Source organism: Perca fluviatilis, chromosome 18 (assembly GCF_010015445.1).
Source record: "Perca fluviatilis chromosome 18, GENO_Pfluv_1.0, whole genome shotgun sequence".
Classification (NCBI taxonomy): domain Eukaryota; kingdom Metazoa; phylum Chordata; class Actinopteri; order Perciformes; family Percidae; genus Perca; species Perca fluviatilis.
In genome coordinates, this window is record NC_053129.1 from 14,930,487 (window position 1) to 14,955,276 (window position 24,790).

At 39.9% G+C, this 24,790-nt stretch overlaps 1 protein-coding gene across 1 annotated transcript; it reads left to right on the forward strand.

The window, feature by feature from the left end:
* Positions 1-8,431: 8,431 nt before the first annotated feature.
* On the forward strand, positions 8,432-24,430 carry LOC120546410 (low choriolytic enzyme-like). The gene is given in 11 exon segments (XM_039781334.1): positions 8,432-8,547; positions 8,696-8,714; positions 8,830-8,892; positions 9,085-9,146; positions 9,148-9,223; positions 9,336-9,453; positions 10,384-10,562; positions 10,656-10,737; positions 10,851-11,004; positions 23,606-23,786; positions 24,372-24,430. Coding segments are annotated over 11 exon segments (1,065 nt in total). The 5' UTR covers positions 8,432-8,475.
* Positions 24,431-24,790: the final 360 nt, after the last annotated feature.

The following is a 24,790-nucleotide window of genomic DNA, read 5'->3' on the forward strand; positions in this document are numbered from 1 at the left end:
ACTTTAGGATGTAATTTCTCAGGACTGGAAGAGCCACTCCATTAAAGCACACAAGCGTGCCGTGGTGCTTCTTGCAAGGACAGACCTCCTGATCTTATATTCATATTGTGCTCATGATTCCCCATTACCTCCGGTACTTTGCTCACCACATAATGTGATGAAAAGGCATACAAACAGCAAAACATAATCACAGTTAACCCAGTACATGCCTTTAACCCAGTACATGCCTACAGCTTTGCACCTAGATACAAAGGATTTATATGGTATTGTTATGTTAATTTTTACAATCACAAATTCTTCAAACACACAAGACAGTTTACTCTAAAATCAACACAGCTGATTGCTGATCTGCACCAGTATTCACAAGAGTCTGCAGCCATGCTAGCAGCTCAGTAAGGCTGTATGTAGGCACAGTGGGGCTTTGAGCTAAATGCTAACATTAGCATGCTAACATGCTGATAAAGAAAATGCTGATGTTTAGCATCTATAATGTTTACCTTCTTTTAGTGTGTGAGCATGTAAACATCTGCTAATTAGCATCACACACATAAAGTACTAGCCTGACAAGCCAGACCCACATCAAGATGTTGGGTCTGGGAACTCACCATTGACAGGGCTCAATCCGAGGGGCGGGATAAACGGTTGTCTTTCAAATTCCCTCTGCATGTAATAGGATAGCGCTACAACCAACCAGAGCAACGAAGAAGGTAGCAAAGCTAGTTGACAGATTAAACTTTTGCCGTATCCGGTCGGCAAAACTCTGAATACATCTTCCTTTTTTAAGAATGATTTCAGTGCCGTTCTTTGTTCTTTTCTCAAAGAAAAGCTTAACTCCAAGGTTGAGGTAGAATGTTCCAGTAGAACTACATGAAGCAGGTCATTTAAAAATGACACCAAGTCTTCCAGAAGACCACTGTTCCCAGCAGCAGCAGCCATAAGCCCCGCCCACCGACTCTATACACGATGTGATTGGCCTGACCAGAGTTTGGTTTTTCCAGCTCGCAAGCCAACGGAGAGTTGCTAGACACCCTAATGGCTGCAAATGAAATTTGCTGCCACTAGGGTGCGTCTAGATTTCTAGTACAGCTGAGGCAGCTGAACGTCTTTAGTCTTTGATCAGCAAACAAAGTGTTGGAAAAATTAAGTTTTTGAAATAATGAAATGTTAAGAGATCGCCACAGTGATTTCAAATCAAACGAGAACCATGAGATAATATGTATATGAAGGGCAGGTTGAATTTTTTTTTTTTTTATTTCTTTTTTATATTATTTTTGGGGCCTTTTCGAGCCTTTATTTTGATAGGACAGCAGAAGACATGAAAGGGGAAAGGGGGAATGACATGCAGCAAAGGGCCGCAGGTCGCAGTCAAACCCGGGCCTAATGCCTCGAGGAGTAAACTCTACCAACTGAGCTATCCGGGCGCCCCCTTCTAATAAATTCTAAAGCTCATGTATATGACTGAAATGACTGGACAGCCAGCATATCTGGCCCACTTATTTTCATCAGCTTTAGGATATTAATGCAAAAAGCACAGCTTTACTTAGTATATTATATATTGAGCACAATGTAATAATATTCTGTAATATTTAAGTTTTACAGTACAGGAATAAAAAAAAAACATTTCTGTCTATGGAAGATAGGCTTCTTTAATCAATGGTTGAGAGGAATAATAAATCAATAATACAAAAAAATGTAGATTATTTTATATTATGTTGAAATAAATACATAATCTAAGGTAAAATGCGAAACGAACAGGTTTATATCAGTGGCTGTAGCTTGGAGGTAGGGAAATGGGCTTGCAACCATTTCTGTACCATCATCAGTTCTAGACAGGGCTGGGCAAAGTGGATGAGACACACTCTGCTCTCCCTTAATAACATTTTTGAGATACCCTTGAGCAAGGCATGTATTGTGTTTGTGGCAACCAATCAAAAGACTGGACTGGGCGGGATCTTCAAGTATAATGATGTAAAGTTTTGTCAATTTGAAGTGAGTTCTTTCTCTGAAAACCCCAATATGTGAATACAGGATTTTTTTTAGCAGTGGGGGCAGGTCTGTCCAAACAACAACAACAACAACAACAACCGGGGTTATCACATATTAATGGCGAAGTAGCCTAGACTCTAACGAGTGTGCCGTGGAGAAAGGAAAATAAGGCTTTCATGACAACTCCTGCCATAAGTTCGATCTAAATAGTTAAATTATACAGATATATTTGTCCTGCATGGTGTCACACAACAAACTCCACATGTACAATACTCAGATTTTCCTCACGAACGCACAAACCAGACAGAATGAAGAAAAGGAATGAATAAAAAGTCCGCTGCCTCTCTAAACAGACATCAAAGCGCAATGCCGCTCACTAAACCTACATCTGACTGCAGTATCGCCGTCCACCTGCGGGGGGCGTGGACAGGCTTTCCAACAGGCAGGATCATTTAAAAGGCAACCACTACGACATTATGTGTCTGCCCTATTTCTGATACCGTGGCGGCAGAAATTTTGCCGTGGCGGGCCACCACTTCCAAATCAACATAGAGGAAACACTGGAATACATTTTTTTAAATAACAACCATGGAATGGAAATGATGCAATCATTATTTTGGAGTTACCAAAAGTATATACTATCGGTTTTCAAGTGGAGCCCTTTGACCAGACAAGCCCTGATAGACAAAACAAAGACCTTTTATAGTACAATTTTCCAATCAGCCTCATAAAGCACATGACACCCCATCCATCAAATACAATTATTCCCTGAACGGAACTGGATTGTAGCTTAATCAATTGCATTAGTAGAATAATACACCTGATTTAATTTACTATTCGCATGGCTCTTACAAGTCTGGTAATTAACAAAGTGTTCATATTCAATACATTTGTTCCTGTTTGTCTGAATGTCAATTAGTGTGAACAAGATGTTTACCTTCACATATTGACTCCAGTATGGGGAACAAAGAGGGAGGAAAAAAAAGACAGAGAGCTACTTTTAGAAAGTCTTTAAAGTAGGGATGCACCGAATATTCGGCCACCGAAAATTTTCGGCCGAAAATGGCCCAAAAGGGCATTTTCGGTTTTCGGCCGAAATACCTTTATCACCGAAACAATACGGCCAAAAATGTTGTGATGACGCAAACAGAAAACGCGACCTGCACGTGTGTCAGTACCCGATCCGTTCCACCTGCAAAGCGTCTCCTAGGTAAAGAGGTTGAGACGGACCACGGAGTGAAAACAATGAAAAGTACGCTCTTAGAGTCTGTCAGCACACGTTTCAGTGAGATCTGTTCGGATCCTCTGCACTTCATCGCGACTGTACTTGATCCGCGTTATAAAGACCATTACTTGGATGCGGAAATAAAGCAGGGCGCACGAGAAATGATCCAGACCGCGATGGATGCGGAGAACCCGCGTGGAGACGGAGACGGAGCAGCGCCCAGCGCAGGAGGAGATCAGAGCGCAGAAAAAAAGACTTGTCTCGCTGCACCAGATAAGGGGCATGCACCCTCGTTGTCTGATATGTTCAGTGAAATCCTGCAAGAAAGTGCCTCAATTGATAATAATAATAATAATAATAATAATAATAACAATAGGTAAGCTATTCTGTTCTTAGGCTACTGTATACTGTATGTGACTATCAGATTGTAGCCATATTTCTGCTAGATATTTTTTTAATTAAACTTTAATATTAATTTATACAATTGCAATGCCTTGATTTTAGTAAAGTTAGTACACAGTCATAGCCATAAATGCAATGGTACTAATAATTGGCTTAATTTCTTTCGGTGTTTCGGTTTCGGTTTTCGGTCTTGGTTTCCTCTTTTTTCGGTTTTCGGTTTCGGCCAAGAATTTTCATTTCGGTGCATCACTACTTTAAAGATTTTCTCTGAGAAACAAAACTAATAAATCCATTACTGTGAGTTACTAACACTGTAAAAGAAAACAGAGAAATTAGTCAACTAGTGAGGAAAAAACTGAAAAAGAAATATCTGGCCTATTTCAAGACTTTCTTGTAAAACATACATAATGAGTTGGATCACAGCAGATGTCTGACATGAATGCAGTGTACAAAACAGTTCATTGTGCAGAGTTAAAGGCGAGTGAAGGGAGAGTAAGTAGGGCATCTGTGTCCGGCGAGACAACCAACTGTAGGAGGAGAAGGAGCTAGAGTGAGTAAGAGGCAGCAGAGCACTCTAATGCGTTTCGTTTGACATGGCGGTTATCATGGCAGCGGACTTCCTGGCACACACTCCCACTGAACACCAGTGCAGCCATTCTAAATGTTAAGCACATGTTTAATAGTCCATTACGTAAATTGATATTGCTCATTGACTGTTGTCCTTGGCTGCCCACGCAGTGTCAGAGAAAAAGACAGAGATGTACTGTAGCGCAGTGGAGGGCTAATAGGGTATGCCATCACTGTTGGTCAATGCATTCCTAATGAACGGGTTGGTATGATATCCTACGAAATTACAGCAAGCCGGCCAGTCACGCGACGACCGGTCACATGACAGTTATGTTTGTCGGTCTTTACAGATTAATTTAACAGAGAAAAGGTGACCGTGAGATCCCAGGTTTTTCAGCTGCCATTGCCGTTAAGTTTAGCCGACAAAAGGTGACTGTGAGCCGACTGTCCTGTGGCGCGGAGAGTTAAGTTTAGGCACCAAAACGACTAGTTAAGATTAGAAACAAAGATTGTAGTTTGGGTTAGAACACCGGTCCCGTTAAGCAGTACTCCCGGGATACAAACACCGTTTCCTGGGTGAAAGTTCCTGGTTTTTCTTCTTACGGAACATGGACTCCACTCCCCCACTTGAAAGCCCTGTGTTTTATGACCCATATATCTACCCCGACCTCTTCCCTGCGGCTCTTCTTTGGCGCCAGTCATTGAGTTGCATTTGGTTATAAATACGTGGAATACATAAAACTTACAGTGCATTACTTTTCGTTGCTATATGAGCTGTGTTGTTTGAGCTTCAGGAACAATGTGAGGTTAAAACTAAACGTACACATAGGAGAAGCTGAAACCAGAGAATGCTCAATCAAGCCTACCTGCTTGAAAAATGACTCAAGCGAAGAATCGCTCTAGCAATCGATCAATCAAGTAAAAGTTTCAGCTCTAATTTAATATTATATATATTAGATATTATCATTATATACATTTTTTTCCCACTAACTCTTTTGAGTTATTCTTTGAAAATCCTATTACTTTAGCAGCTTAAAAAAAAAAAAAAAAAATCACAGTTATGGTCAGTAGGTGACAACATTCAGTAGGTGACATCATCATATGATGTCATTCTGCAGACCTGCCATTTTCATCATATAAACCTGCAAATTGTGCCTCTGAAAATTTAATGTGGCAACATGGTGCGGCTGTAAAAATTTTGTTGTGGTTAAAATAAATGTGAACAGTGCTATCCCAACAATCATACAGGTGTTGAATTACAAACATAACACATAATCTAAATGCTGTTTCCTGCTGACTTTGAACTCATAGTTGAGATTTAAAGGTCCAGTATTATAAAAAGGGAGATTTCCATGTGTTTTAATCACAAAGCAGGCCAGGGTTCTATATAAATACTGTAAAAGTATCAAAAACCCCAATACACTGAGAAATGCACAGACAAAGTCACAACTATAGTATATATAGCTAGAAAGGGCTGCTACAGTGCCGTTACAGTCATTCCCGTACTGCAATGACAGTTCAGAGAGCGCAGAAGCAAAAGACCTGAAAACGCTGAACAATCAGAGCAGATTGGGCTTTTTCAGAGGGTGAGAGACAGAGTGTGTCAGACAGAGGGTGAATACAGGTATATTCAGGCAGACGGTATGAGAAAAATAATGTGTTTTTTATGAACATTAAAATAGGTAAACATGTTCTAGCAGAAACCCAAAATACAAGTAGAACCTGAAAATGAGCATAATATGGGTCCTTTAAGTCCACTAAACTCATCAAAAAGAAATGTATAGGAAGACAAATGGAATGAACAAAAGAGCTAAATATGACACTGGAAAAGTCTTACACTATACTTACTTACTTACTCTGACAACTAATGGTTTTCTGAAGCTTCTTCTCTGCTTAATAGATGTTTGGAGAGAAATATTTTATTTTGTGGGTAGCACTAAACTGACAGCCAATTGAATACGATCTACTTCCCCTGCAGTTGGAGGGGCATTAGGAATAAAGCTCAAACAGAATGGATGGGTCATACATCATTGAGCATTACTTGTGCTGTGCTGTGTCTCTAAAACACAAATTGGATTACCTGTGCACCCAGGCAGATCACCCGAATTGGACAGGCACAGACATACAGGGAACACACACACACACATATACCCATGCACTTGAAAAATGCATGATGCAAACATTATAAAATTCACAAATCCATAGAGCTTTATTGGACTTGCAGTAAAGGGAGTTCACACATACAGCACTGCAGTTCATCTCTTTTTTCTTTTTAACACACACACACACACACACACACACACACACACACACACACACACACACACACACACACACACACTAATAAATGCCACATTATTGTGATGTACAGCGGAGGACCACATCACATAAAGGTTGCCGTGATGGAATCTCCATTTGAAGCTGCCGGCCTTGACATGCAAAATCAGATCCTAAAACTGTTTATGGCGCTATGAAGCCAGACAGCATCCCTCTTCTCTAGTAAACAATCCATTGGAAGCTGATGATTTATTAGCGAGGCATCCAATAAATCTGAATACTCATCTTTCTAAACAACCCATTTCTGCATTTTGAGTTTTAAGAAGGCAGTTTTTTGTTCATCACTGTCTGGTGGCCAAGGCCGGTCTTTCCAGCTGAGATCATCACTGATGCAACAGTAGCAGTAGCACTTCAATAATGAATCCAGGACTTTACAGCCGGTCACTAATTGAGCCATTATTATTATTTGAAACAGTACATTTTAAATGGAGCCGCACAACAGTAGGTCACACCCAGCGTAAGCTAAAAGGCTCTTTGTGCAATGTAAAAGGTTGTAAAGGCTACAGTGGCTGTTTAGTTTAATGGGAAATTAGGTTTTTGTTCAGAGATGCACTGATAGTATCTGTAGCACTGGAGCTGTTAGTGATAAAGCCTTTAAGTGCTCATACTTGGATCAAAAAGCAAGTTTGTTCTGATACCAATAGATAAATAAGTTGGCATAATAAAATAATATTTTCTAGCTAGAAGAAAAAGACAGCACTGCACAGCAGCTGCAAACCAAAGATATGTTCAAAATGGTGGAGCAGCTTCCTCTAAATCTAATCAGAATTACTTCAAAATAAAAAGAAATTCACATTTTGAAAATGCATGCATTTAACCTGATAAATGTTGATATTAAAATAAGACTTTTGGGAGTAAAAAACAAGACTTTTGGGAGTAAAAAAATAAACTACAGAGCCAACAAATTATTATATCGTAATCACAGTATTTAAACAACTACAGAGTGGGTTCAGATCAGTATGGGGTTTCCTTTGTTCTGTTAATTTATCGCTTTCTTTTTTCCTACACAATGTCATTTTACAGCCCCATATCATCATTATTATAGTAATCGTTACTTTTATAATTTTAGGCTTGTTAATTGTCCGTGCATATTTTGGTCAAATTAAGCATGTGTTTATGTAATTGTTTTACTTCCCCTGAAAACTTAGTAAAAATCTTTTTAGGTTTATTTTAAATCGATGAATCTATTTAAATGTCAGAAAATAGTGAAAAATCACATTTTCCCGAAGCCCGAGGTGACATCTTCAAATTTCTGGTACTATTCAACCATCAGTCCAAAACCCCAAACTATTCAATGTACTAGTATATATGACAAAGAAAAGCAGCAAATACTCACATTTGAGAAGTTGTAACAAGCAAAACGAAAGATGAACCGATTATCAAAATAGTTGCCAATTGTCGATCGACTGATCGATTAATTGTTGCAGCTCTTAATTGAAATATAAAACAAAACAATGCTCCCTATTTATTCCTCAGAACTGAAACAGTCTTTAATTCTGCTGTTTTGTTAGAAAAAAAGCCTTAAAGCTACATTACAACCCCACCTCAGTGCCTGCAAAAATTTGGCAACATGGCATTGTTTGTTCTAAAGGGTGTATCTGTTATTTTTAGAATATAACTAAGGGCAGGCCCAGATCTCATGCGCAGATCCTCTGCTGGTTAAAAAGGCCATCTAAAATCTGACGCTAAGCGAGCCGACAGCAGCCTGTGGTCATTGTAATCCCCCCAGAATTAGATTATCCCTGTGTGGCAACAGTGGGCCAGAGTGGGCAGGGCACTCCCATCAGCTGTGTGTCTAAGACAGAGCCCATTGAACACCTACCACTAATCTCTGTCAACATAGACACGCTGGCAGCCTGTATAAAAACTCAGCCCCGACTGGGCTTCAGCATCAGTCCCCGGTGAGATCAGTGAAGCCTCCAAAGCGACATCTTAAGCATCAGCATCTTCAGACAAAAATGGACCTCAGAACAACGGTTTCTCTTCTGCTGCTGCTGCTTCTGGGCCTCTGTAACGCTCACGATGGCATTGTAAGAAATAACTGATTTAATAGTACAGAACAGCTTGTATGCATTGTATGTATTCAATCACACATTTCCCATAACATCGTTGCCTATCTTTGTCCAGATTATGCATTAGAATGAGTTGAAGTACTGTACAATGTACTTCTTTTCACAGTATCACGGTGCTGATAATGGTAAGTAACCAAACCTCAGTGCTTCTTTTTGCAGCCCTGTCTAACAGACCAAATCTATCAGGTACAACACTGTGTGTCATTGTGAAAATGACTTCTTTGTTTTTCTTCTATTTAGAGATCATAGTGGATCATTCTGACACAGAGGACTTGACAACAACTATTCTGAGAATGAACAATGGTGAGTATTCAATCATATTTCAAGGACAGCGTGGGAACATTAGTTTCTCACAATATTAGTGCATCATTTATGTATTCAATAACAGAAACCATATATACTGGAACACATTTTCGACGGACAGCCTTGATTTTACCAATATTCTGCCAGTTAGATTGAAATGCATATTTTCTTTTCTTCTAATATGATCTAGAGATTCTCTGCTGGAAGGAGACGTGGTGATTCCAAAAACCAGGAATGCTATGAAGTGCTTAGATGCAAAAAAATAGCTGTCTGTGGCCGAAGTCTGCTAACGGGAATGTGGAAATCCCTTTTCTTTTAAGCGACAGTTATGGTGGGTTTATTTTATTTATTTATTTTACTTTTTAAGGATTCTGCACAATGACTCTCTTTCACACACTGAATATGTGATGTTACTGATAAACTACTTTTATTCACAATTGTAGACAACACCGATATAAGTGAGATTCAACCTGCCATGAAGGGCTTTGAAAGCAACACCTGCATTCGCTTCATTCCACGTCAGAGTCAGGAGGCGTACTTAAGCCTTGAACCAACATATGGGTGAGTCAGTGAGTAACTGCATGTGAAGGTAAAAAATACAGAAGTAGTATAATCAAAGTTTTGGGACAGTCTGTTAAGGGAAGTGTGAACAGTAAAAAAATATATATATATTTACCTATATACTAACCTATACTATATACTTACCTATACTACCATACCTATACTTACCTAATGTATTGGGCGTATTGTGGTGAAATAAATAATTATAAATATAGATTGAATGCATGCATATGCATTTTATTATTCATTTTCAGTTTAGGCAACTGAATGTACTAGGTGTCCGGGGGCCCCTGAGCCAGAGCCTCTGTTTGAAGTGACTGTTAACATATTTAAGATTGAGTATCTGCGAACCAAATCCAATGTCAGTTTTTTCGTTAATTTTTGTCCACTTTATATCACAGCTACACAGCATACTGAAGCCAGAGGAACCTTACATTAAAATACTGTAACAATAGTAAAGCTATTTAAACCAGTTTGACAGCAGAACAGCTCTCCATCTCAGACTTTCGTGGGTGGATTACTATAATAATTGTCAGTACAAAGGGATGCAATGCAGCTACAAAGAGATGCAAAATAACCACAAAGAAGCACATGAAAGTTGACTTATGACTGTAATCATTTTTGCATCATTTTGCTTTCAGTCTGTTTTTTTTTTTTGTGCCTACAGGAGAGGGGTGGGTAGCCTTTTACCTGTCCTGCCATGTGGCCTATTGTCTCATAATCCATCCATGCACACAAATTAAAGATGCAACATGCATCTTGCAGCATCATTCCTGCCTTTAATTACGGCAGAAGTGTTTTTTTAAACATTTGTAAATCCTCTCAGAGGTGTCGCTGATAATGTAAATTACATTCATTTATTAATCAAATGTCAAGTTGCATGTTGCATATTGATCATCTATGTCTCTCATTCACTTTCTCTGCCATCAGCTGTGCCTCTTTAATGGGTCGTACTGGAGACATACAGGTGGTGTCACTGCAGAGGTTCGGCTGCGTAAGTCTCGGCATTATCCAGCACGAACTGCTGCACGCGCTGGGTTTCTACTACGAACACACTCGCAGTGACCGTGACAACTATATCAAAATCAACTGGGATAATATCGATCAAGGTAAGAATTCCACAGTGTCATTTATGATTCATTTAATATATTTCTATATCTATATTGAGTCAGTTAGCTATTAATTAATCTTTTTGTCACCAGATTTTGTCTACGACTTCCAAAAGCAGGACACAAATAATCTCAACACTACGTATGACTACTCTTCTATAATGCACTATGGAAGGTAACAAAAAAAAAAGGTACTTGATCAAATAAGTCAATGCAGGACCTATTCTGTAAACAAATTTATGATTTTTTTTTTCTTATGATTCTCACTACCGTTGTCCAAATCTATAGATCTGCCTTCGCAAAGCCTGGATTTGATTCTTTAACTCCCATCCCTGACTCCTCTGTTCCAATCGGGCAGACAGACGGCATGTCCAAAATCAACATTCTCAGGGTCAACAGGCTCTACCAGTGCTGAAGTTACATCGCATATAAGATTACCTCAGTATGTTTTCATTCTCACTTGACATTCATGTGACAGTATGACAATAAAATGGTTATATTTCATTCATCTTGTGTCTTTTGTCATTATTTGACAGTACAGTATGTGGCAATGTTGTGCTCTATGAAAATAGCTAGATTTAAGTTTAGAGGGGCAGTCCACCAATTTTGGGTTTAAAAGAAACTTTACTAGTTTAGAGAGAAAGCAGCGTTACAAAGTGCAGGTATTAAGTTTAATACTTATAGTTCCTACATAAAACTGCTCACAACCAGGTCTGCGGATTATCTTAAGTAACCTGGTCATGATTTTTGGAAAGAGACGTTGCTGTTGAGTTTTTTTTTTTTAAATGTATTTTCCTGGCGCTTTGAGCACCACAAGCCGAGCGTCATCTAGTTCTATTATAATGGAGAGAAGGGAGACATATCTACGGCCGATAACACTGGGAAAATCAAAACAAACAATCTCGATTGATAAATAGCAATGCAGGTAAGATTAAAAAAATATATTTTTCTGATTTTGGTTGTGGTGCACACTGTAACTCAGCAAATTCAAATGATCCCGAAATTATACACCCAATTTTTTGGATTCTACAGACACAGGATAGATGACATCAACGAAGACGCTTTATGACAAAACAATCCATTTGTCTTCATTTGTAGTATGCAGCAAAATCATGTTGCAAATAAAACTTTACTATTTGTTATTATTAAATTTTTTCCTAATAGTCTATATGACTCTCAGTAGGAAAACAAAGTTGGGAAATGTTGGCAAAAGACACAGATGAATTTAATTAGATACAAAAAGACTGAAGGGCAAATATATGGCAATATCTTCATAATTGAGTTAATTTCCATTTTGGTTTATAGTAATTAAGTTTGGGATTTGTACACAAGTATAGAGTACACTGTTTGATCAGAGTGAATCAGTACTGCAGTTTATTCAGCGAGCCAGACTTTGCAGGACTGCGTCTCTGCAGAGAGGCAAAGACGTGCTAGGACAACAAGATAAACCTGCTCCTACTACTCTGCAGAGGCGTTATTTTTTTCACTTGGCCACTTCCCACATTCTTGAATGTCTGTTTTTTTTCACCACCCTTTAAAATTCTATTCAATGTTATCCTTCTGTATTCACCCCCAGTGAGAGAGAGCAGTGTTGGGTGAGAAAGGAGTGGCGGGGGGGTGTCAGGGTGAGATAAGGGAGGAGAATGCCTGGGAGAGAGAGAACAGATTCCAATTAAGTAAGTTTCCCTCTTCCCATGATGTATGAATGCACTAACAATCACGACAGCTTTGAATGTATTTCTCCAGTGTTGCGGCTTAAAGGGCTCATATTATGCTCATTTTCAGTTTCATAATTGTATTTAGGAGGTTGTACCAGAATAGGTTTATGTGGTTTAATTTTCAGTAAACACCATATATCTGTTGTACTGCACATTGCTGCAGCTCCTCTTTTCACCCTGCGTGTTGAGCTCTCTGTTTTAACTACTGAGTGTGGCATTGCACTTCTGTACCATCTTTGTTGGGAGTCGCACATGCGCAGTAAGTACTGCTAGCTAATCAGTTGCAGGGTATGAGGGCGTGCCACGCTAGCAGCTAGGTGAGCATTATAACGTGTGTTACAAAGTTGTCACGGAAGTAAAGGCTGGACTACAACAGAGCTGTTTGGAGCAGTTTGTGAACAGTGTTTTCTGTTGGAGATGGTAAGTCCCTTTGGGGTGGACTATGGGCTTTTTCACTTTGTAAACCTACAACATGCACAAAAAAGATATATAACTTAATTAAGGAAATGGAAAAAGCCAAAAAGCATAATATGAGCACTTTAAATACAGCTAAAGAGGCCATGGCAGACTAGTGCTCTGAGAAAGCCATGTGTATAGTTCAGATGGACACAGGGCCTTTAATGTTTCATAAAGTAGTTTCAGTTCATATCAATCGTTCTACGCATGAAATATTTAAAATCTACTTGTTTTTTGAAATATTTAATGCAAAGGCTCTGTTCATGCTCCAAGAAGCTCCAGGAGATTTTCAGCCCAGCAATAAATTAGAATATTTCTGCAACTCCTGATTAAAATAAGATTACCAATGAGCCCAAGATCCCATGACTGTAAAGTACAAACAGGGCACCACCGGAACACACTGTGGTTAAAAATCACTGAGCGTTCAGTGAAACTGGAGTTTAATGAGAATCATGTCACTGGACTGTGAGGCTGACGTAAACTGAAACACATCGAAAGGAATATTTTATCTTCCCTCTCAACTGATTGTTTGCTAGTGTGCCTCCCTTGGTTTGAGTGTTACTACAGCCTTATAAAACATTGAAATGAAAGCCTGATCTACAGTATATTACTTAACATTACAGTTATTTGATAACAGCTTCAAAGAACTGTCTGTAAGGTTCTTGCGGATGCTCTTTGACCGTACTTTAAAGTACAGTGTGTAAATGACCAGCAGGGTCTCCTGCAGGATGTCTGGGCTAATGAGCGTAGGCTGAGCATGGGCCAAATGCAGTCTGATCTGTGATGTCACTGGTAATATGCTGGCAGGCCATAACCGCTGGCTGGCTGAGCGGCTCTTACCACCACGTTATTAACACAGATCAGTGTACCTGCCTCTCTTCAAACACGATAAGCTTCAACACACAGCTCACCTCGGTTCACTGTGTGAGCTGCCTAATGCCCAACCAACAGGATATTTGAATGTTCTCTGTAAGTGGTGCTACCATCATAGCTAGTCCAGCCTCGGAGAATGTTTCAGAGTTTTCTGTGAACAAGGTAAGCTTTAAATGCCTTTTAAAAAAAAAAAACGTTTACACATCAAACTGCAACCCTGTAAATGACGAGAGGAAATAAAAGAGCAAAGTCTTTTAGTAAAGAATTCCACTTTTTGTTACAATTCCTTTTGCAGCAGCTCAGCAAATAAAAACTGTCTGGGGAAAAAGAAATAACTTTGCAAAACCTTTGCACTGAAGGACTGGGGATTTTATTAACACTCTCCTACATTAAAATCGACAATCCACTTTTGTTAAAATAACAAAAGACGGACTTTGACCACGTCGTGATGTAGCTTGATGTAAATTGCTACACGGCTGACGAAAATCTATCTGACCTTACTCAGGCAGAAATAATGTTCAAGGACAAGTTAATGTAAGTTTTATTCATGTTATGTCATTTCATTCTAATAAAATAACTGCAGTGTTTCCCACAGAGTTAGGTTCCTATTGTTGTGGTAGCCGGCCAAGTCGCTGTAGCAACTCAAATTCAGCTGGGCTCGGAGCCCGGACCGCCTCGACTCCCTGCCGGATCGGCACACTTTCTGTTGCTGGTTAGACCCAGCGCTGGCCACCAGCCCGTTGTGACCCATATGGCGCTGGGGTTTGGGCTGGCTGAATTTGGGTTGCCACAGCGGCTAAGTGAGGGTCCATCTCCAGAGCTGCTGTCCGCTCTCCTCCCGGTGGTCTCCTAGCAGCTGAGAGGCAGAGAGGCCGCTGAGTGTGCTAGCTAGCTAACTTGCTAATTTACCTTTAGATGAGATGACTACCCATACAGTTACTGTAGCTAACGTTGTGCGGCAAATTCAATCATGGGGCAGCCCAGCGTTATCCTTGGTCAAAACAATACTATATAATAAAATGTTGCTACAACTACAACGTTGATGTAACGTTACTGTACGCATTAGCTTGGTGGCTGGCATGAGTCACTTGTCTTAGCATATAGCATTTAGCGTGTCATAGCACATTGTAGTAAGCTGAATTGAAATTAAAATAATATATCAATAAATTAGGTCTCTACTAAATTACTGTGTTGCAAAATGGCAGTTAATGGAAAATGATTCTGTGTGGCTGAATAAATGCTGTTTTACGGAGTATAATTACACATGAATACTATTACGTGCATGGCAAATTAGCTTGGGCTATAAATGCTGTGGTGTGTGGCTTTGGTCTATGCTACATATACTTGTCCCTATACAAATAAACATAAATAAATAAATTCTGTGACATTATATGATTTACAATTACTCTTGAACGTATCATCTGGTGTTTTTATGGAAGTTAGAGCAACTACAGAGAGCAAATGTTATATGACGCTATTGACAGGCGAACAAATGTAGTTGAATAAATTACCTTTTTCTCTGGGTTTGAACATTGTTGAAAACATTTTGGATGATGTAAATTGTAGATTGAGATTATTAGATTTTGCAATCTGCAGCATGCTTTTTTCTTTCAAATCCTATCCTGGGTCACAAGCAAGTCAGCTGTTAAGAGCCCTTTTTGAGAGCGATGAAAGCAGCGTTCGCAAAAACAAGTTAATTTAGTTAAGGACGCAATCAAAAGAAATAGCAGATTGGCACTCACATCCTGTGAGTCTTTGTTGTTGCCCTGCAGGGCCCAGTGGAAATGATTAGCGGGCTGAGAGATCGAAGGCAGGAAAACTCTAACATGTGCTATTGTTGAAGCAAGAACTTTCATTTAGCTTTTCTTCTGCATATCTGAGAAGCCTGAAGAGCCATATACAAACTTATAATGTCTGAAACTAGAATAGCACACTGGCAAGTTACTGTCTGTTGTCCCTGCATTCTCAAATCACATACATATCTTATGCATTGTGTTCCCTGTTACTGAGACTGTGGCTGATATTACTTTAAATAAAAAAAATAAAAAAGACTAACTGACTAAAGAATAACAGGGGCGAGTGAGGTCTTTATACGTACTGTATGTTGTCATTACTATTTCTATATAACCCCAGCCTGTCTGTGTCAAATAGAAATTATGTTTTAAAAGGGCCTTTGTAAATGTGTAAATCAGACTGAGGCATTAGTCTACAATCCCTCTGAGCGGTGTTTGCAAGAGCTGCACCACATCTCTGTTTGTCAGCGCTGAGGAATTGCAGCTGTCGAAAATGATGCGGCCCCATTAGTGACGGAATCCAAGCTGAGATGGAACCAGAAAGAAAGCCGCTGTGGGGACAAGATGATAACAAGGTACTCATTGGAGATGTGAGGGATGATGTTTGTGCATCACTCTCTGTGTGTGTCTGATGAGAAGAGGGACAGAGGAAGAGATGGAGGGGTTAAGATAAAGTGTGAGAGAGAGAGATAGCGTGGAGAATGAGAAAGTGAGGGAAACAGTAAATGGAGAAGAAAAAGGATGGGGGAGATAAGACGAGACAAATAGAGAGGGGAACAATGAGACTGGGGAGTAAGAAGGAGTGACTGGGACAGTAATCGGAGGAAGGCAACACTGAAACAGATGAATCAAAGCAGTGACTGAAGCAAGTGAGTTGACGAGAAACAGAGAGAGCCCACGAGCCGATTCCCTGACAGATTGGCAGGTTTATTCACAGCGAGTTACTGATCTCTCATCCTGCAGATAGTTTCACCTCCGAGCTAAGCCGTGTGCATCATAGCAGGACAAAGACGCACACCAGTAACAACTGCCGCAAAGGAAATCACTTCATTCAATGCAACAACTGTAAGCTACGATGTAACACTACAGAAGAAGCAGTGGATTAAGCTAAAGCCAGGTATACTATCTTCACAATCAACAGGATTGACCTACAGTTGAAAAAGTATATTCCAACAGTCGGTCACTCACCAAAGAAACCACCGTACTGATTGTAGGTAGCTAAAACAGCTAGCAGTGTAGCTGCTAACACTGGAATATTAATTATGTAATAATAGGTTTTTGCCTACCATCTGCTACCATGTAACCTCTCCTCAATTTTTTTTTAAGCTGGTTTAAAGGTTAAAGTTAATTGGACAAAACAACCTACCTTTGATAAAATACAACAAATCAAATGCTACAGTCAACAAGGGGCCTCTGGGGCCCTTGAGGGTCAGTTGCACACTTTGTCTGATTGGTAATAAATTCCTGTCTAATACAGTAGAACCAGATAGCTGACTCACAAGTATACTGAAGGAGGGGGACAGAGCTCTTGTACATTTCTGGTGACTCAAACTACTATGTTTCCTATTAGCCTGGACGCATCTATCGTTTTTTTCAACCTACTTTTGATGAAACCACTCCCACTCCCACTCTCACTCCCACTCCCACTTCGGGAAAGCCTTGATGGCTGTGTTACGATTATGTCATGCCAATACAGTAAATAACATTACTAAATGTCTCTTTAGACATTTAGACTCAATAAGCATAAGAATGGAGGAAAACTTCCCCCTGGCATCACATTTTAAACTACTGCCATCGATGCGTCGTTTTTGCTTACCCCTTCTGATCAAGAACAGATACAAATCTTCTTTCGTACCACAAGCCATAAAAGCCATAAATCAGTCAGAATAAGCTAGTCGTCCAGCTGGTCTGACCATACCTAAGGGTGTATAGTGTATTGTAGTGTGTGATGTATATTCTTTATTTTTTGTTTGTCGGTGTCTGATATAATTATTATTTGTCTGTATTATGTCTGATGTATTGTTATAAAGTGCCTTGCGATTGTGCCGCAAACCCAACTGCCCCTCGGGGACAATAAAGTTATCTATCTATCTATAAAAAACTTCTGTCACTTTAACAGCTAGCTATTTAACGTTATAAATATCTCTAGCTGTCATATTTCTTGGGATCCATGTGAGCGTGGTTTCTATGGCAATGCAGCTGTCAAGGCTTTTGTTACACTGACGTCGATTCATATAGAAGAACTTTGATTACAGTGAAATCACTTCAGCACCAAGGAGAGTGCACACTGCTATGAATCCTCCCACATTTCTGAACCAATCAGTGAACAGTTTAAACACTGCATGGTGTACTAGGTTCTAGTTGTTCTGGTCAACACTGGGTCCACAGAACTTAATTACATTAGTAGTAGTGCACATGTCTTTTAAAGTGGCCATATTATGCTCATTTTTAGGTTCATAATTGTATTTGAGTTTAATTTTCAAAAAACACCATATTTTTGTTGTACTGCACATTGCTGCAGCTCCTCTTTTCACTGTGTGTTCAGGTCTCTGTTTTAGCTACACAGTGAGACATCTCACTGCTGTAACATCTTTGTTGGCAGTAGCTAGGTAAGATCACATAATCTAGCTAGCAGTTTGTTTCTACAACTTCAGTAGTACAAGGCAGGATTAGCCAGGAGACTTCTTCTAAACGAGGGCACACTTCCAATTTTCGCAGAATAGGGACATGTAAGTAGTTCTTTTGTAGATTATAGTGAACTAGTGTGTGTTGTAGCAGTGTTTTGCCATTCAGAACGAGCTAGCATGCTAGCGCTAGCATGCTATGGTTTAGCCCCCTCGATTCGGCTTGTGACGTAGAAAACCCTGCAGATTTTGAACAGCTCACCCAGAGACTGAAGGCAGGACACATTCAGAAACCCGTATCTCACTCAAAACAGAATGGATGTTTTTTTTTTCCCAAGGTTTGTATGCGTGTGGAAGCACCAGAGACACAAAATAACACCCCAAATCCCAGAAAAAGTGATTTTCTTTTCATAATATGGGCACTTTAAGATAGACATATAAGCCTCAGTTAGGCAGTACATACACCAAACTTTCTTTACCACAGAAACATATGTAACCAAGGTAACCTACATTAAAAGTTTGGTTTTGTTCAGTATAATTGTAATAAAATCACTATTCATTCCTACATCAGGGAATCCATACATAAGCTAACACTACAAGAAGGCATTGATGAAAAAAGAACGGTTATCAGCCATTTAAGGATGGAATTACAGCAATACTACATGCATACTAAAGTGCCTGTTTGTTTTAATTCAACTCTACGTGTTCATTTTTTTTTTTTTTTAAAACAGAGGTGATGCAAAAAAAACTGTACTGTGGTGGTTGTGTGTGGGGGGGGGGTGAAAAAAAAAAAAAAATATGTATATATTGTAGTGGGAGGCGTGGATCGGCAGTGCATTGGAACATGCATACTAAAGGTGGGATTGTATAATTACTGCTATAGAAATAAAATTGCAACCTTGAAATGTGGCAATTATATGTGGCAATTACACAGGTTGCATTGCGTCTGACTTCTATGAGCATATGAGTGCATGACAGATTCCGATCCCCATGAAGTCTAGCAAGGCCATTTATTCCACGTTATATTAATAGCACCTCTCTTGCTTTCACAGGCAGGACACCTATTCTTACTGTTTCAGCTAATTATCGTGGCATTAGGCTGTACTTCACTCTCTTTGTCCTTGGTAGACTCGCCAATACACCCAGGTGGGTTGTGATCGTCCGACAGCTGTTTTTGATTATACATCCCGTGTTTTTTTTTGTGAATGTGCTTAATTAAGTTTTTGCTGATGGCTCCCTCATCACTTTTAAGCCAACACATTGGATCGCCATTTGCAATCAAAATGTGGTTTAATCATAGCTCAGTTGTATTGTGAGTGTGCATGAGAAATTGAATAAGACATGCAAACAGGCATTGATGAGATGACTAAATGATGAAGCAATTCCCGACAGTATTGGTGAGTGATCCCAAAGGTGGGACGTTTACTTGTTTTAAGTGTTGAACCACAACAAATGTGCTTTTAGAATTCTAGTGCTCCCAGATATAGCCAATAAGGGGAAATTATGTTCTTTATTTTATTTTTTATCTAAATGCTTCTTTTTTCCTCTGTTTACAACATAATTTTACTAGGAGGACATATTATCCCTGCAGAGATGTGTTGCACATTTAAGATATTTTTAACTTCGTATACTTGTATATCGCCCAATTAAAGCCGTAATTAATGCAGCAGCGTTGTGCTTCCAGGAAAATGTGAAACTTAACGCATATGACAAACAAACAGCCAGGATCAAGCTCCTCGCAAAAGCGGCTAAACCACCAAAAACAAAGCTCTAAGGTCAAAAGTCTCTTTTTCAGTGAAATTCAATCTGATGGAATTGTTGTGGGCTCTACTCGGTGCTTATTGTGTTTCTCCACACATCCTCTTGCCCCCAATGTACTTCCGTCATCTTGCCGCAGACAATTGGAAAATGAAATTTCTTCTCGTTGAATGAATGGGTTGGAGAGCACATGAATGTCTGCTCGGGCGGTGTCTGTCTCTGTCTTGGAGCAAAATGCACTGTCCACAAGGACATGCCAAATCAGCAAAAAGGTCAAACAGTGTGCAGTAGAGAGGGAGGCCTTTATAGGAACGCTTTAGCAGTTCCTTTGTGGTGTCCAGTCAATGCTTCTGGGTACTACAGGCAACTGAAGCAATAACATTTTCACAGTCAGGAGAAATACAATTTTATTTCCCTCCTTTCTAGCGAAAAGTGTTTTAGTTTCTATTGCACGCATGGCCGCAGCCTTTCAAGCAGACCTGAATTACGTTCTCATTCCACTTGAAAATATTCCCATTCAGGACAAAACCTAAGTAGGCCTCTCATGTCAGGCCTCTTCTGCTCTCCTCATTTTGCTTTTACAGCAACTGGAGAAACTTTCTACTTCTGAAAAGTAAAAAATCCACTTGAGCTGCCTTTGATACTCTAAATGGGAAACTTCCCAGTGGTTGGCAGTAATGTGCCCATGAGTTGTTAAAAACCACCAACAAATCCAAAATAAGAAACCTCTTTGCGCCAGCAAAAGAGATGTAAACAGTGTGCAGCATTGTTGGTATGCCCTTATGCTCTTGGTTCATCGCATCTGACACAAACTGGAACAGAGGATCCCATAGTTCTTTCCAGCCACCCTTGACATTAGGATTTAGGGAGCGGCATTAGTGTTTTTTTCTCACGATGCAGTAGATGAAAGCAGGCAGGCATGTTAGCCTGTAGTCTACACATAACTCTTGATCATTTTTCAAGGCTGCTGAAAAATGGTGAAGATGGCGCTGGTGCATTACAACAGTGTATAGGCTCATTAGCCTTTCCTTCAGTTCACCAGTTCTGATTATGAATCCTTTCATCATTTCTTCCCACAGAACAGTTGTGTGGGTTTTTACTGCCAGAGAGAGTTTGCATATGTGCGCACATGTGACAACTGACATCAGGAGTCTCCTCCCTGCTCTGGAAAGTGAGGTTGATGCTGAAATCTAATTTTTTTTGTTTGTTCTGGCAGTCATGTGTTATGTGTCACACTGTTAAAACGGTTTGACAGTTTTGACATCTGACAATCATGAACACAATATGGTTGAAGTCTGGGTTGAGTCTATCCCAGTTTGCAGCTTTGGTGTCTCTTTTTCTCAGGTAGTTGTTTTGAGTGGGCAGTCTTCCACAGCCTTTAGTACAAGAAACTAATTGAAGTAAAGGTTTTTTTCCCCCGTTCCCATAACTAACCTGGCATGTTGTGTGGCAGTATGATACCTCATGTAATGAGAGGCTCATTAGACCTTGAAATTGAGCAATGTTAACTTGCCTCGTATAAAACTGTTGAGGGAGAGGAAGAGATAGAGAGAGAGAAAAGCCAAAGACTGTGTTGTTTGTTTTTCTCAAAATGAAAACATGGACAAGAGTCCTTATTCCTACAGTTGACAGAGAGGACTTCATCACTTGAACAGTGACATGTATTGTCTTTGGGGCATTTGCTGAAACAACAGTCATATTTTCGTGTCATGCAGATAAACTGGCTAATCACCTCTCCCCCATCACTCCTCCTAATGCAGACCCCTTTTTCTGCTCCATTTTCTTTTTATCTTTAGCTGTGATTATTCACTTTCTCTCCCTAAAAGATTATACTCAACCAGTTACTTTAAACATTATTACACTCTCATCAGTAAAACAAGCGTTGAGTTTGTCCCATTTGGAACAAACTGTTAAAACCCACGCACTGCCTAAAGAAGCACTTTGTCATTTGGGGAAATATGCTTATTCGCTTTCTTGCTGAGAGAGTTAGATGAGCAGATTGATACCACTCATGTCATTATGCAAAGTATAAAGATAGAGCTGGGTGTAAATTAGTTTAGCCTAGCATTAAGACTGGAAGCAGAGGGGAAAAAGCATGTGTGGCTCTGTCTAGAGGTAAAAATAAATCTGCCTACCAGCACCTCTAACTAATTAACATTCCCCAGTAAAGTGGTTTGTTTCCCCATTAACAGGGTTTTTTTGGGGAGTTTTTCCTTATCCAAATTAAGGGTCTAAGGATAGATGGTGCTGTATGATGTGAAGATTATAAAGCCCCATGAGGCCAACTGAGTTGCGATATTGGGCTATATAAATAAAATTGACTTAACATGCTGTGTGCTGGACTATTTATCGGCCAGAAGCAGTGAAGTCTTGGAATGTTGTCGTCACCTGAGATTCCAGGCAACTAGCAAAGACAGGAAGTCACTGCACCTGTCCAGGGAATAGGCCAGCACATAAGCTGCTGATTCATTTTTGTACAGATTAAACAAAAAAGAAAAAAACATGTTCATTAGTGAGCTTTTAAGGCACCGGTAGCCAGATTTTGTTACTAATAGGCAGATCCAGGCTAGCAGTTTCCTACTGTTTCCAGCCTTTATGCTAAGCTAACAGTTTATTGGCTGTAGCTTCATATTTAGTATAAAGAAATGAGATTGGTATTGATCTTTTCATCTAACTCTCGGCAAGAAAACGATGAGCGCATTTGCCAAAACGACGAACAATTTCTTTGATACTTTCTTTGAGACGAACCTGCCAAGAACATTCCTCTGAAATGCCCAAATCGATTCATCTTAATTGCATGAATTATACAGCACCCAATATCAAAACAACCACAATTGATACAGAAAATGGGCTCTGCATTCATAGCTATAGAATGTTGTTGGAAACTCAAACCTAAGAAAAAACAAGAAAGCGAGAAAGAACATCGAGAAAATGAAGAAAGAAAGAAAGATATCCTTTAACACACAAACAAGGAGATATTTCAAAGCAGTCGCTGCTCACACGATTACATGAAATAAATGTATTGTTGCCAACAAAAAAATGAGATACATACAAACATTTAAAAAATGGCAACAAGTGAAGAAGTTAAACTTTAGGATGTTGAATGGCACAGTGTTACATGTTAAAAGTGAAAGCAAGAATGTTAATATATCAAGTGTGTGTGACTAGATGTGAGAAATGTGCAAAACTAAATGAGTAGGGCCCTTCATTCACATTCATCAGCAGCCTTCAAAGAGATAGTTTCATAACTTTTACTCTACCGGTCTAAAAGCCACATGCACAAGCATAGCAACAGTATCCAAGGCTTGAATAATGCCAGTATCAGAACACTCGCAGTCCTTTCAGTCTGAACACGAAGGAAAATGTTACGCTATACACCAGCATGCTGGGGTGTAGGGGTTGGACCTGACCTGAGTGGTGTAATAAACTTCCATCCATCCCGACACAAAGTGCACTTCTTGGTCTAACGTACTGCAGAGTAAAAAACTGCAACATTTTGGAAGTGGTTGTGTGAGGGGTGTACTGTAGCAAGGTAATAAAAAACGGTGTTGCTCCATGGAGTGTAAAATGGGAGGGTTTGGCAGTGTGCAGAAGGGGAGGACAGCAGGGGGAGAGGAGAGGGAGCGCGGGTCGCTGGGGTAATTTAGCTCTGATCGCAGTGCATTGTCGCGAAGCCCCGGGAGGGAAGCCCATGCATCACACTGTAGCTGTGTCCGGACTGCACTCTTATGATTGATCACCTCACACCCTGCTTTAATTTAAAGTCAATGGCATCTATAGATACCTGTCAAAGCCGAGAAACCTGTAATGTCTCCTCACAGGCCGGGACCCTGAGTTCTCCAACTGAGGAGCCGCCAAACACCAAGCAGAGCTGTAGCAGCCCGATCAGTCCAGGAACAAAAAGAGGACAAAAGAGAGCCAGCCTGGTCATCACTCATTCAGCTGTGGCTGAAAGTGTGAAGGTGTTCACCGGTGATTTGAGTCAAAGATTGATTGCAGCAGGTGAGGCCTATTGCAAACAAAATTGAAGGAAAATCAGATTTGTTATCCAGGCTCTATAATTTAGGCTTACATAATGTAATTGAGATTTTTCCTAGAACCTTCAGATGTTAACCATACTGGCCCAAGTTTTCTTTGGCATTGCCAACCTCTCTCACAATGTGTTTCCTCTACTCTGGCGTGCACTTTTGTTGTTCTACATCAGCTTCGATTTAAATGCTCTTTGTGTGCTCATTAATCTAAATATCTGGAGAGAGGCAGAAATACATAAAGCGTTATTACAGATGAAAAATGAGTGTAAAATAGTTTCCTCTTTGTACCTGGCAAGTGTGCAACTTTCTGTATTACAAATGACAGCAGGCCGTATAAGGACATCACAGCCATCAAATGATTCATATGCTTTAGCATTTACATTTGCAAAGAACGCCTGGGCCATCTAAATTGTTGAAATAAGAACAAGCAGGTAGTGCCAAATTACATCATTTGATTTATGGTCATACAATCTAATGCGTTATTTTCCACTTTAAGTAAAGGCGGCCAAAATATGCGGTGAATTTTTTTTATTCTTTCACCCTCTTATCTCTGCAGCATCCCGGACCAGTCCCCTCACTTTTAAACAGGTCCTGGTTTTGTCTCAAGGCCTCTAACTATCACTGTCATTAAAGCAGACCCTCAGGGTCCCTTCTGGCACAAACCATAATCTGATTCGTCGTCTCTGACCTCCACTGTTGTATTTATAATGCAGGACCTTGCCCCGCAGGACATGACAAGCAACTACTAGGGCCTCAGGAAGCAAGTGGCCTGGAGCATGAAAGATATGCATACTTGACATCTCTTGGGGTTTAAGGTTCACTTTTACAGAGCTGTGTGCAGTCATCGAGGCTAAGCTAGCTGTTAGATGGTCAGTAAATAAAATAATAGTAATAGGGCTGCCTGCTTGTTAATCCACAATGCCTCGTTTTCCATTTTTACTTGTGTTAAATACAAAAGATGTCGCGTGTGGGGTT